Below are 12530 nucleotides of genomic sequence, written 5' to 3' on the forward strand. Positions count from 1 at the left end.
TATACATTTTGCAAGAAAGTGTCGATGTCCTTGTTTAATAGAGACTGTTGGGACACTCTGTATTTTATAAGACGTATTCGAAAAATGACACATCAGTGACCTGGTTATGGAGATGTGGTGGCAAATAAAAAGGATATCTTTTGTTTAAAGATTTATAATCACAGTGTTGATGTCGCCCAAATGAGGGCGGGTTCTTCTTTTGAGTCTGGTTCCTCTCCAGGTTTCTTCCTCATAATATCTAAAAGAGTTTTGCCTTGCCACAGTCGCCATGGCTGCTTATCAGGGATAAATACACATCAATCACCTTAACTGTTAAATTCTGTAAAGCTGCTTTGAGACAATGTCTGTTGTGAAAAGCGCTATAGAAATAAACTTAACTTGACTTGACTCCAATGTGTTGTTACTTACTGTCATTACACTGTGGTAGGAAGTTCATTTTCTAACCCCTCTAACAATTACAAGCTAGGATGTGTTCACATTCTCAGTGAGAATTTAACAGCAAAAATGCCCTAATGTTGCCTCAGACTTTAGCGTTGATAGGACGATTGCAGGACAGTTGTGCTTAATGGACATAGCACAACATAGCATAGTTTGTATGATCCAGCACTACTCTCTGACTATTTGATATAAACACAATAGGTTTAATTCAATATTTTCAAAATTGTATAGCACAATATGTCACGTTCATGTTTTATGTTTTGGGCTGTTAATACACTTAGACTAGAATACCTTTCATAAATGTAATACTATTCTTCTTCTTTCGGCTTCTCCCATTAGGGGTCGCCACAGCGGATCATCCGTCTCCATACCCTCCTGTCCTATTCATCTGCCTCTTTCAAACCAACTACCTGCATGTCTTCCCTCACCACATCCATAAACCTTCTCTTTGGTCTTCCTCTTTTCCTTCTTCCTGGTGTCTCCATCCTCAGCATTTTCCTACCGATATACCTCATGTCCCTCCTCTGCACATGTCCAAACCATCTCAATCTCGCCTTCCTCAGCTTGTCTCCAAAATATCCCTCTAATAAACTCATTCTTAATCCTGTCCATCCTTGTAAACCCAACGAAAACCTCAACATCTTCAGCTCTGCTACCTGCAGCTCCTCCTCCTGTTTTTAGTCAAACCTTTCATAAATGTAATAGTATTCTTTAACGATTAATATTGCCCATTTAAAGTCCAAAAAATATTTTTTTGTCAAACACTGGACATCAGGGGAGACTGCTCATTTCAAGGGTTATATTTTACACTTAAAGTGAGCTATAAGAGAATCACATGACTATAAGCAGATGCTGAACTTATCTCTGAATACACATAACTTTCTCAAATGTTTTATTTGCCATCTCTCAACAGAACACTTATAATAAATGATAATTATATGGTTTCATGTTTTTATTTTTTTTGCTTGATGAAGATCTACGGTGATAAGGACACAGATGGGTTTTACCACGGAGAGTCAGGTGGTCGTCATGGTTACGTGCCCTGCAACATGGTCTCTGAGATTCAGGTGGATGATGACGAGACCAGAGATCAGCTTCTACAGCAGGACTTTCTGTCTACTGAGACTACTGTGGAGAAAATAGGTATGTTCTATGTTTTCAGTTATTCTTTAATACTCAGCACCTAATCCACTGTTTTTGGTATTTTTTAAATCAGTACTGATGCATCTTGGGAGTTACAGTTGATCAGTGATATACGAGTTGGCAGATGTGGCAATATGACCCTAAATATTTTTTTCGTTAGTAGTTTTTTATTAAATGCTTCCAGAGACATTGATTTGAATATGCAAAGTGGACAAGAATTTTTTTTTTACTAAAATTATGCCCCCTATAGGGGAAATTCTAACTTGCCTATTTCAATCTGAATACATTTTATGAGCTTTAAAATGCATTGAGTGATTTTATTCTTCCTTGTATAAAATAATAATCCTTGTATCCACTGCTATAATTGAAGATTTTCATTTCGAACTACTGATGTTATTTTATAAAATGCATAGTTTCTGAGTGTCTGTATCTCATTGTCATATAAAGACATCAAGCTTTCTGTAATGGAGAAAAACAATCACCTGGGTCTTCAAAGGAAGTGTGGATGTCTGGTGGTCAAGGTCTATTTCTGCACCTTGTCATGGCTTTGGTATTATGTGTCTGTGTGTGCTTTTCTTTCTGAAACATTCATGATCACATTTTGTGCTTCTTCATTCACAATAGTGCAAAGAAGTGCCAAAACAGAACGCTTCAGTGTTTTTGATGTTCTTGTTGACGTTTGCTGTTCTGTCATCATGGTAAAGTTTCAGCCATGACCCAGAAAAGGAGGCATGCTAAATCTACAGCAGGAATGAGTTAACACTTTCCAGCTTTTAGTAGCTTCCCTGGCTGACTCTGCCCCTGATGCAGTTCCGATGTCATCATGCAACGTTTGTTGTTGTTGTTTTTTCCTGCTTTATATCAGGCTTCATTCTTGTTTTCTGTCTGCTTGTTGTCTGGTTTCATTTTCAAATCCGCATTCTCCTGTTCGACCTCCATCAAGGCACACGCTCACTCGCTCAGCTTCCGCACCGTCCGGCTCCACCACCCAAACCTAGACGCTCCAAGAAAGGTGTGTCTCCACGTCTCTTCGCTGTCCCCCCTCTCCATCTTCTTCCAGCCATCTTACTGCATTTTTTATTAATTTTTTTGCCCTTAAATGATCATATTCTTTCAAAGGTGTAGAATTCATTAGTAATGCCTGAATACTAAACCTAACTAACGGGGAATTCTCTGAGTTCAGTAATAAAGGCTCGTGTGTGAAAAATTAGTAAATAATGACACTTTGGACACTTCAGTAGAAACTCTAACACTAGGTGTGGAGTTACAGGAAAATAATCTATTGCAGGATTGGGAGCTGCAGCCTTATGCTAAGCGTTACTATTGCTACAAGTTGTTGATTATCTTATCCCGGAATCTCTCTTCGTGTTTAATTCCTCTTATCTGACAGCAGTTAATCGACAACTAATTTTTTTTAGTTAGTTAAGATAAAAAATAGCTTGTCATATTACAAAGAAAATCTCATAATACCAAAATGTCATCTATATTTAAAAAAAATTGGACAACATAACCTTCAAATGACCTTGGTGCCATGCCGTGTTGTAATTATAAATAGATTATAAGGCCAATATTTTTAAGGCCAGATGAGACCTATTAAGAATTATTAGCATCCTTCAATAACATGGGCAATACTGTCATGTAATATAAACTTTAGCTATAATTCATATTTCATTCCAACAGCTGGAGAAAATGTTTGTGTCTCCATTAACAAAATAGTTCTTGTAGGAACCTTTTAAAAATAATAATGGGTGGAAAAACTGAGACTGAGAAATAATATAAATAGTAAATGCAAACAAATTAAAAGTTTTTCTCTCAGTTTTCAGACAGTTGGTCATTTCTTTTCGACAATTATCAGTTTTCGTACAGTTTTGACAATTTCTCTTTTTTTCTTAGGGTATAAATATAATATTTGGCATTCTATCTCATCATATTAATCAGCATGAAAGCCATTATCCCACCAAAATTACTGCCAATTGGAGTGTCAGTAATTTTAATATTATCATTTTGCAGAGCAAGTGCACTGGAAAATATTTGATATGTTCTGCTGTTTAAAATTTTTGTGAAGGGTGCCAATAATTCTGCATATTTCAAACAATGAAAAGATTTGTGTTATATTTTACACATAACTGTTCACATTTTAGAGCCATGATCGATTACAGAATCCCCTTCTCTGTGTTTTAGTGCTGCATGTGTACCATTATGTGTATGTGCGCGTGTGTGCACGCGTGTGTGTGTGTGTGTGTGTGTGTGTGTGCACGCTTGTGCGTGTGTGTGCGCGCACTCTCCTGGTGCTTTACTAATCATTTTTAACAATTTTAGTTCCATTTAAGGTGGATTTGTTCCCACTGTGTCCTAACCCACTCGATCCTTGAGTGAAGATATTAAAAGCTGCAGCAGATGAACTCTAACCCTCCGTTTCTTCCTCTTCCTCAGTGGAATCTACAGGAGTTTTGGAGGACAGTTCCAACACTGAGTCCTCCAACAAAGGTGTGCAGTCGCTCTCTCGATCTGTTTCCAGACTTTTGCAGCTGACTGCATGATCTTCGTGTGTCTGTACACTGTATTTGCATGTTGTTAGAATTTGTTACTGTCAGGTCGTCTTTCTGCTACAACATTACTGACTTGCATGGTGTACAGGTGCATTGAGTGCAGAGAAGCCGGCATGCTAACCATTTTTTTTTTTTTTTCGTGATCTTTCAGACATGAATGTACCACGTTTCCAACAGCTGCTCTAAGTTCTCTTTGTTTTCACACCATAAAATATAAAAGCTAATAAGATACTAATATTCAACCCTATGAGACACTGGTTTGCCAAAAAAATTGAATGGAGTGTGTGAGATAGGGGTGGTGTTGAATTGCATATCTATAGAAACATGCCTTCTGGATTTTTAAATAGAATAATAAAATGCTTTGCTTTGCCAATATCAGTGCGTGAAACATTTCTGATCACTGACTGTGAAACTGAGAACTTTTGTCTGCTGTTCTTATAACCTGTCTGTTTTCTGCCATCTGTCTGTCTATCACACTATTTGTCACAATAGTCCATGTAAAAATCATTAACCATTTTTACCATTTCTTTTCCATCCTGTAGAACGATGTCAGTTTCGAGCAGCAGAATGAAATGTTACCACATGTTCTCTTTATTTGTTGGTAACTTGTCGCATTGCTGTTATTTAATTGACAGATAACGCAAGGCAATCAGCCGCTGGCATGGGAAACCCTGTACCTTGCAGGATGGTGGCCATCTTTGATTACGACCCCAGAGAAAGCTCTCCTAATGCTGACGTTGAGGTAACACAATATATACACTCAGGCTTCACTTACTGTGCATAATTCCATAAATAGCTCATAGCAAACAGAGCTGAAACCACATAATAACCAAAAACATTGACTAAGAAGGAACTCTACTAAGACAGAAGTCTTTTACTTAAACGTTCACCAGTGCACACTGGATGGCATGTCATAAAGAAACCTGTTGTGTTTGATAAGAAGCCTGATGCCCTAATACCGACCCCTGATTACTGTTTCTTCATTGCCACATTTAGAATTTACAGAAACTATGACATATACAGATCAGCCATAAGTAAGCCTTATTATGACCTCACAGGGATTTTCAGAAATCTTGCCAAAGGTTGGCAAGAAGCTTTTGTCATTTCAACACATATAGCTGATGCAGTACACAGTGAAATGAGAAAACGTTCCTCCAGAACCCTGGTGCTACATAAAACAACATAAAGCTACATAACAGAAAAACTCAGAGCTAAGGACCAGTAAGTGTCCTCGCCACATAAAGTGTATTTTGAGCAACCTGGTGCAAACAGTGCAAAAGGCAACACGTGACAGTGTAGGATAAATTACACAAAAGACAAAATAGCGCCGCCAGTAAACCTACTGTATATTACACAGTGCAGTGTGTAGCAGAGAACTGAGTACAGGAGTGTACCTTGTAATTAAACCAAATGTAAACAGAAATGAGCCCCATAGTCTTCATGTACATACTCCATCGTACTGCATTCTCACAGGCCGAGCTGACCTTTAATGCCGGGGACATCATCTATGTGTTTGGAGACATGGACGACGACGGCTTTTTTTACGTGAGTAGTCGACTTACACCGATATGTAATTCACTCAGCCTTAGGGTTGGACTTTTTTGTTTCGATGATCAAGTGTTGACCAGTTCTCTTGTTCTCTTTGTATTTAAGTAGCCCTGAACTTAAAAAAATGATGCATTTTCAAGGGGCTAACATTCTTAGATTACTTATTGAGATTATATAATTGGATGTGTATAGGTGTTACATTCGGTAACATAGCACAGAAGTAACTTTTTTTAAATTTTGTACAGAAACCTCTGTTTCAGTTTAATGTATATGTATGTATGTATGTTTGTTTGTATATTAATGTATGTTTGGTGATGACACAAAAATTGGGTGTGGCCAGAAATGCATATTAATTTTACTGATAACAAAATAGAATGTATTAGTGCAAATCAAGACTTATATAGCAGGTACAGATCTCAGCTGGGTAACCAGTGTGAGGGAATAGAAGAGGTTTTATTTAGCATTTTTATATATTCTGAGATTTTTTTAATGAGGTTATATGTATAAATGGTCACAAGTCAGTTGTAGTTATTTGGTAATATATAATTAGAATCGAATGTCCAGGGGTGCAGGTCACTTCAAGAACTTTTTGAAATAAGGATTCTGATGGGGTTTTAGCGTTTTGATTTTTTTTTGCCACTTTAGGGGGATTTAAATGGACAAAAAGGGCTGGTACCTTCCAATTTCCTTCAGGCTTTTCCAGAAAACGGAGATGAGTTTGCAAAACCCGAGCACACTATAGCCAACAGCCGGAGAGACTCGCAGGTAGGAATGTGTGTTTGTGTGTTTGTTTTGTGCGAAATGTAAACGTGATCGCCTGCATGTGCAAATGTGCAATCATCAAATCACCCAGTTATCACATGGTATCTATGTTGTTTTAGATGCACCGGCACAGCACAAAAACAGCATGCTGTTCTCCATTGTACATCATCTTAATACCATCTTCTACACATGATATCTGTTCTTTCTGCTCTTATTTGTGCATGGGTGTGGCTTAGTTTTCTGTTTTCCTGTTTTGTGTGTGTGTGTGTGTGTGTGTGTGTGTGTGTGTGTGTGTGTGTGTGTGTGTGTGTGTGTGTTTATTCCTGCATGCTGATGTGCAGAGGCACAGGAGAGGTGTACACTTTAAGCAGTAAACTGTAAGTCTCATGCTGACCCCATCTTGCTTACTGTTTTACACACAATAGTCCCGCATGTCACCTTTGTGCACCCACCAAGGACCGTAGTAACTCCTTTACCACACATGCCTTATCTTTGACCTTGATTCCGTTTGAGTGGGAGTGACCCAAGCTACAAAAACTACCGGCATTTTGAAATGAGTGTACAAAAATTTTCACCATCATTGCACAAGTCCACCGGCTTTGTCTTCTAGACATTTCAGTCATCTAGGTCATTGAAAGAGCCTCACAAACACTTCCATCTTTTTGCCTAAAAGGTGAGTCATGCTGCGTCTGTAGAGCAGACGGAGCTCCACACATCAAGTCCCGCAGATGAGACCCAGGCCAAGCCCAGTTCTCAACCTAATGCACAGCAAAACCTCCCTCCAGACCAGCAGCTTGAAAACCACTCGGGTCCATCTCCGTTCTCAGGCCATTCTCCTTCTCTCCATGGTCCACCACAGGACCATGCTGTCACCGACACCTCTCCACCTGAAAAGAAGAAAAAAGGCTTTTTCTCTAAAGGAAAGAAGCTCTTCAAGAAGCTGGGTTCCAGCAAGAAGGAATAAAAGCTAAAGACTGTTCGCCAATTGCACTTTTTCCATGTTGATGTACATTTGTCTGCACGTGTTTCTGATTTTATGGATAGATTTAAGCTCTGACATGTCACTCTCTGTGCTTTTTTTCCGTTTGCCACCAGGATAAAAGTGTGTTCTTCGTGCTTCAAACAAAGCAAACTCCTGACTTAAAACATTTACATCTCAATCAAACCAGAGTAGTCTATACACAGAAAATACACAAAGCTAGCAACTAACAGCGAGTGGGCGCAAAACTTGAAACAAACATTTAACCAAATGTCGGCTTTTTACAGTTGAAGTCGCATGTAGTGTTGCATTATTATGATTCAAACGTAACATGCAGTAAAAAATAACATGCAAATGATTAGTGAATTGCACAGAATAGCAACAACATGGTTTTTGCGTGCGCTAAACTTTTTTATTAAACGTAGAAATTTCATATATAATGGTAGCAATGAAACAGTGAGAAAACACAGAAAAAAAAACTTCTGTCGTATTTATTTGCGCACACAAACGATTTGCCTGAACCTGACTTTTGGGTTTCGAGATTTTATTGCAGGTACATTGACATTGTAAAATAACTACATTTTCATCTACATGCATTTTAGACCTGTAGGTAAAAAGGCCCACAATTGCCTAACCCGTAAACCGAACTGACAAGTGCTCTGCTTCACGTCATACCTCAACCACATGTCCCTGATCATTTTGTGATTTTGACCCTATGATTCATATTTATCTGAGAAGACGTAAAAAGTCATTTATTTTCTGAGTCCGAAGAGATAACCAGCTCAGATTAGTCATCATCACGTAACTACTGTAATGCACTATAAGACTCCCCTCTAGTGACTTAAAATTATGTCTTTTTTTGTTTGGTTTTTTTGGCCCCTAAGATGAATTGTTGTGTAGTCATGGTGCAAACATCAGATCGGATCAGATGAGATGGGGGTGGATGTGGTTTTGTGCTTTTAGCCTTTAAACTTTTTGTTGTTTGTGTATTTTATGGCAATAAGGTTCGGTCCGGTTTTTGCAGGAATGTGTAATGTTCAATCTATTAGGACAAATTTCGGGAGGTTTGGTCTGTCTTTGCTTTGCTCATGGACTCGAGTAGCAAAAAGTAAAGCAGTGTGTGTATTTGTGTATGTGTTTGTTTGTGTGTGTGTGTGTGTGTGTGTGTGTGTGTGTGTGTGTGTGTGTGTCAAACAGGAAATTTCATCATTTCAATATTAGTGTAAAAACACGTTTGCATTAAACAGCGTGACTCCAGTTCAATAATCATTTTTTTCTACTTTAATGACTAAAAATAATTTGTGTAAAGCAAAGTATGACATACCTCTGTTTCAGTATGTGTTTCCTGTAACGTGTAGGTCTAAAGCTTTTTGGCTAGATATTTGGCCAGATTGTGTTGTCGCTGGCTACCATAGCACACATACAGTACATGAATTCTGAAAATGTCGATCTTGACCAATTTAGGACCAGTGCGACCAAACACAGCAGCTGTCAGGCAGGTTTTATTAAAACCTCAAAGTGTGGCCTGTGCTACAATGTTCATCCGAACAACAATCAGTTACACGAAACTCACAGATAGCTACAGATTGTTGGAAAATATTCATGAAAATGCTGACTTGCTCAAGTGAATTAGCATGAAGTTACATATGTACAGTGAGTTAGCAAATATAATGGACAGGAGAAAAAAAAAATCATTATTACCTCAAGTTCACTTCAGAGAATGTTGCATTCCTTTTAATCATAAGACAATGAGGGCTTGTTTCTGTTTATGCAACAATTTTTAAGCACGAGCCCAGCGTCTACTGATTTATTACATAGACAATACATTGTAGTTTTCAAGTTATCACTGGTCTATCGTTAGCATCTTCTTTGTATAAGCTGACATAGAGAACATGTTATTACAGAGTCTGGTATACATTTGATTTGGCTCTTTTCGTCACATTGTGACATGATATTTTAAGAATTCTAAAACGAACAATCGAAGCATCCTATCAGGCTGTGTATCAGCCTTTAGGACATGGTGGATGCTCCAAACCAGAACACCACACACTTTTATTCGCCAAACCCTTTCGGTGCTGTTTGTGTTACTATGACAGTAAAAAGCTGATGAGTGAGCGGGGACCAAGCACCATGCACTCTGTAGACCAGAAGTCCAGTGTCTAGGTTTCTGCTCAAGTTCAGTTCGGTCTCTATTCTGAACCAAAAGATCTAATTTAATTACACAGTGACTGTATTCACCTTCAATATTTAAAAATAGCTAAAATATTTCTGTGTAGCCTGTAGGTAACTTCGGTTTTTAAGCAAGCAAAGATCCCTCAGCTGTGCTATAAAACTTGCTTGCTTATTATAGTTCACAGGCTTTAACCACATCTCAATGCAATAGCTACCGCTAAGCTAAGCTAAGCTAAGCCTCTCTCTGCTAACCTGCTTCCACAGCTAGACCACAGTAACTTACTAGCCTTACAAGAGACCTTGTTTAGTCTTACTTCGATGTTTACTTTTTACTGTACTTCTACTAACTGCATGCATGAAGGTGTCGCACCCAGACACTGCCTTATTTATCAATATTTAAATATTTATAATAGTATCTTGCATTTCTTTAAGGCTACAATGTATTTGCCAGACTTTTTCTCACTGGAGTCAGTTGCAATGAAGGCCACTGGAAAATATCAGCTGATACTTTGGTTTGTGTATGATGATGTACAGTGTTTAGGTGAACGGTTTGCACTTTGTGATTTTGACGTACGGTATTTTCGAACACTACGAGAAGCTTCGTTCTCACGTTGGTCTCTCAGAGTTTCTGCAAGTGTCACTCGGAGAACAGGAACCTGTTTTGTAAATCTGAGGTTTTGTAATCAGTTTTTTTTTTTAAACTTGTAAATAATTTTCTTTCACATTTTTCTTTTCTTTTTTTTTTGCATGTTAAAGCAAGTTTTTTTTTTGAGTGATGACTAGTAAGCTCATTGTTGCTCATTGAAGCGGCTGTGGTTGTTCAGTCTGACCTTTTTACAGAAATAAAAGTCTATTTTTGCAGAAAAATCTTAAACCCTGTTGTTTTTGTGTTGATTTTGTTTAAAATACTTTTTTTTTAAATTTATTACATTATACAATGTATTATAGAAATATTTCTATTAAACCACTGAGAATGCATATAGACACAGCAAGAAAGAAATGCACCAGACAACAAAGAATAACTTTTTTGTTTAGTTTTATTAATGAAAGTCCAGAACAAATCAGACACATTTACAACAACTAGTTTGCCTTTGCTTCTTCAAGTACAGCAGCTCATGTGGCTTAAAATGAACACAGTGAGCTGTGGACAAGTCTTATGAAACAAAGCCAGTTCCTCTTTTGTACCCTGTCCACAATGTTGAATTGGTAAAAGTGTGAGAATGTGTTCCCAGTAGCCAACAGTACACTCATCCATAAAGTAGGAAACACTACACTGTGGCGAGGGGTTTAGTAGTGCTTTCTACTTTATGGATGACTGCACTGTACTTCCAAAGCGAGGTCGTTTCCAGGGTCCTCAGTTCATCTGTACTCAGTCACACCTGTAAAGATAGTGGTTAAGACTCCCCTTCCCCCTCTCTGTTTCATACAGACACACACACACAGAAAAACACACACACTTTTTCTTCCACTTCGTTTACAGCTGTCTGAGTAAACCACACCCAAACTGTTACTATTGAACTGATGTGACACCTTCACAGAAAAATATTTTCACACAGTTTCTACAGAATTATATTTATTTCTATGTCTAAGTATGTTTATCCACTGAATTTTTTTCAGACCTCTTTTTAAGACAACAACAACAAAAAACCACTTGTTCACATAAGTTTCACATAAAGTTCAAAGTTTTTTTTAACATACAAACACATTCATTAATTGAAATTAATGCCATCCTGAGAAATTATATATATTTTAATTAGCCTTGTTTATATAAAATATTAGTTACACATAGTCAAGTGTAACCTGTTACTTCTTTTTTTTACTCTATGCTATGCTAACTCGAGGATGGCGGCCATCTTTATCGGAATGAGTAAGCTGTTTCTAGCAAAGCCTATAGAAACATTTTGAATGTTGAGTAAAAGATTTTTGCAGGGTTTACGCTAAGATCTAATACCGAAAATGTAAGTATACTTCCTTATTCAATTACGGAAAAGAAAAACAGCAAAAATAAAAACGGATTCAATAATTTGCTTCATTATTGGTTACAGGAAGTGGCTGACACTACTTAAGATTGCCAGCCAAAATAAATAACCATCACAAAGATTATTATTTAGTTCTTAAATATTACAATGAATAAATTCATAAAATGATTTCTAAAGATTTCAGAAGTTTACTTTAATGTTTGAGAGTCAATACCTGTGCAGTTCCTGTGAATGTCAAATAAATGTTTGCACAGAAGAACGCACTGAATTTCGATATTTATATATGTACATATTATAAAATGGAAATTATTCCATTACAAGAAATACTTTATGCATTTAAAAAAATCATGTTTTACACAATTTAGTGTCAAATTATGCCAATTTGTACCAATTAAGTCATTTTCTCAGTCAATTATATACCATACCTGTTTAAGCAATACCCAATGGAGCCTCTCTTTTTTTGTTTGTCTTTTCAGTGTCTTCTTGTCCCTTGGTCTTACCAGAGCATTCGGTGTCTTCAGCCCGAGTTGGAATGGACCTGGGAGATGAGAGGCGCTCCTTTTAAACTTCTTGGCCACGTGGTGTCTTAACCACACAGGAAGAGGTTTAACAGTCACAGCCTTGCTGTCGTTCTTTTCTCAGTCGTTCTTTCACTTTTTCTCGTCTTTGCCAATGCAAAATGCTAATTTCGATACTTATCTAAGCCTATGGAAATCTAATACTGTGCTTGGTGTTGCTTTCTAATGTGGTAATCATTATTGTATCAAAAAGTGTTGGGTGAATTTTTTGATACACCAAAAAATTCACGCACATCCGTCTCATGAATGTTCTTGATCTTTCTTTTCAACTAGGTTTTGAATGGTTTTAAATCATTGAACGCTACGATTTACTTTTTAAAACGTGAACACGCCCAAAGACAAAAATCTTAATGATCCTAATACCAATTATTCTTGGTATTAA

General features: G+C 37.4%; 1 protein-coding gene and 1 long non-coding RNA gene across 15 annotated transcripts in view; one reads left to right on the forward strand and one right to left on the reverse strand.

Annotated features, from left to right (window-relative positions):
* Window positions 1-12530, forward strand: part of LOC124378720 (RIMS-binding protein 2-like) — a 113750-nt gene that overhangs the window by 94198 nt on the left and 7022 nt on the right. For 7 of the 14 annotated variants that reach the window (XM_046838453.1, XM_046838454.1, XM_046838458.1 and 4 more), the window contains 7 exons: window positions 1413-1581; window positions 2525-2593; window positions 4015-4068; window positions 4766-4872; window positions 5604-5675; window positions 6324-6443; window positions 7114-10465. In XM_046838453.1, the coding sequence (XP_046694409.1) occupies window positions 1413-1581; window positions 2525-2593; window positions 4015-4068; window positions 4766-4872; window positions 5604-5675; window positions 6324-6443; window positions 7114-7404 (882 nt within the window). In that variant the 3' untranslated portion in view covers window positions 7405-10465. Of the gene's footprint in view, window positions 1-1412; window positions 1582-2524; window positions 2594-4014; window positions 4069-4765; window positions 4873-5603; window positions 5676-6323; window positions 6444-6781; window positions 6818-7113; window positions 10466-12046; window positions 12175-12530 lie in introns of those variants that run through there. The other 7 variants (XR_006924291.1, XM_046838461.1, XM_046838460.1 and 4 more) reach the window with 4 other exon arrangements.
* LOC124378723 lies at window positions 10611-12091 on the reverse strand. The gene is made up of 2 exons (XR_006924292.1): window positions 11996-12091; window positions 10611-10970 (listed from the first exon to the last, which is right to left on the reverse strand). It is a non-coding gene; the product is annotated as an uncharacterized LOC124378723 (long non-coding RNA).

The sequence above is a fragment of the Silurus meridionalis genome, chromosome 25 (assembly GCF_014805685.1).
Source record: "Silurus meridionalis isolate SWU-2019-XX chromosome 25, ASM1480568v1, whole genome shotgun sequence".
Lineage (NCBI taxonomy): Eukaryota > Metazoa > Chordata > Actinopteri > Siluriformes > Siluridae > Silurus > Silurus meridionalis.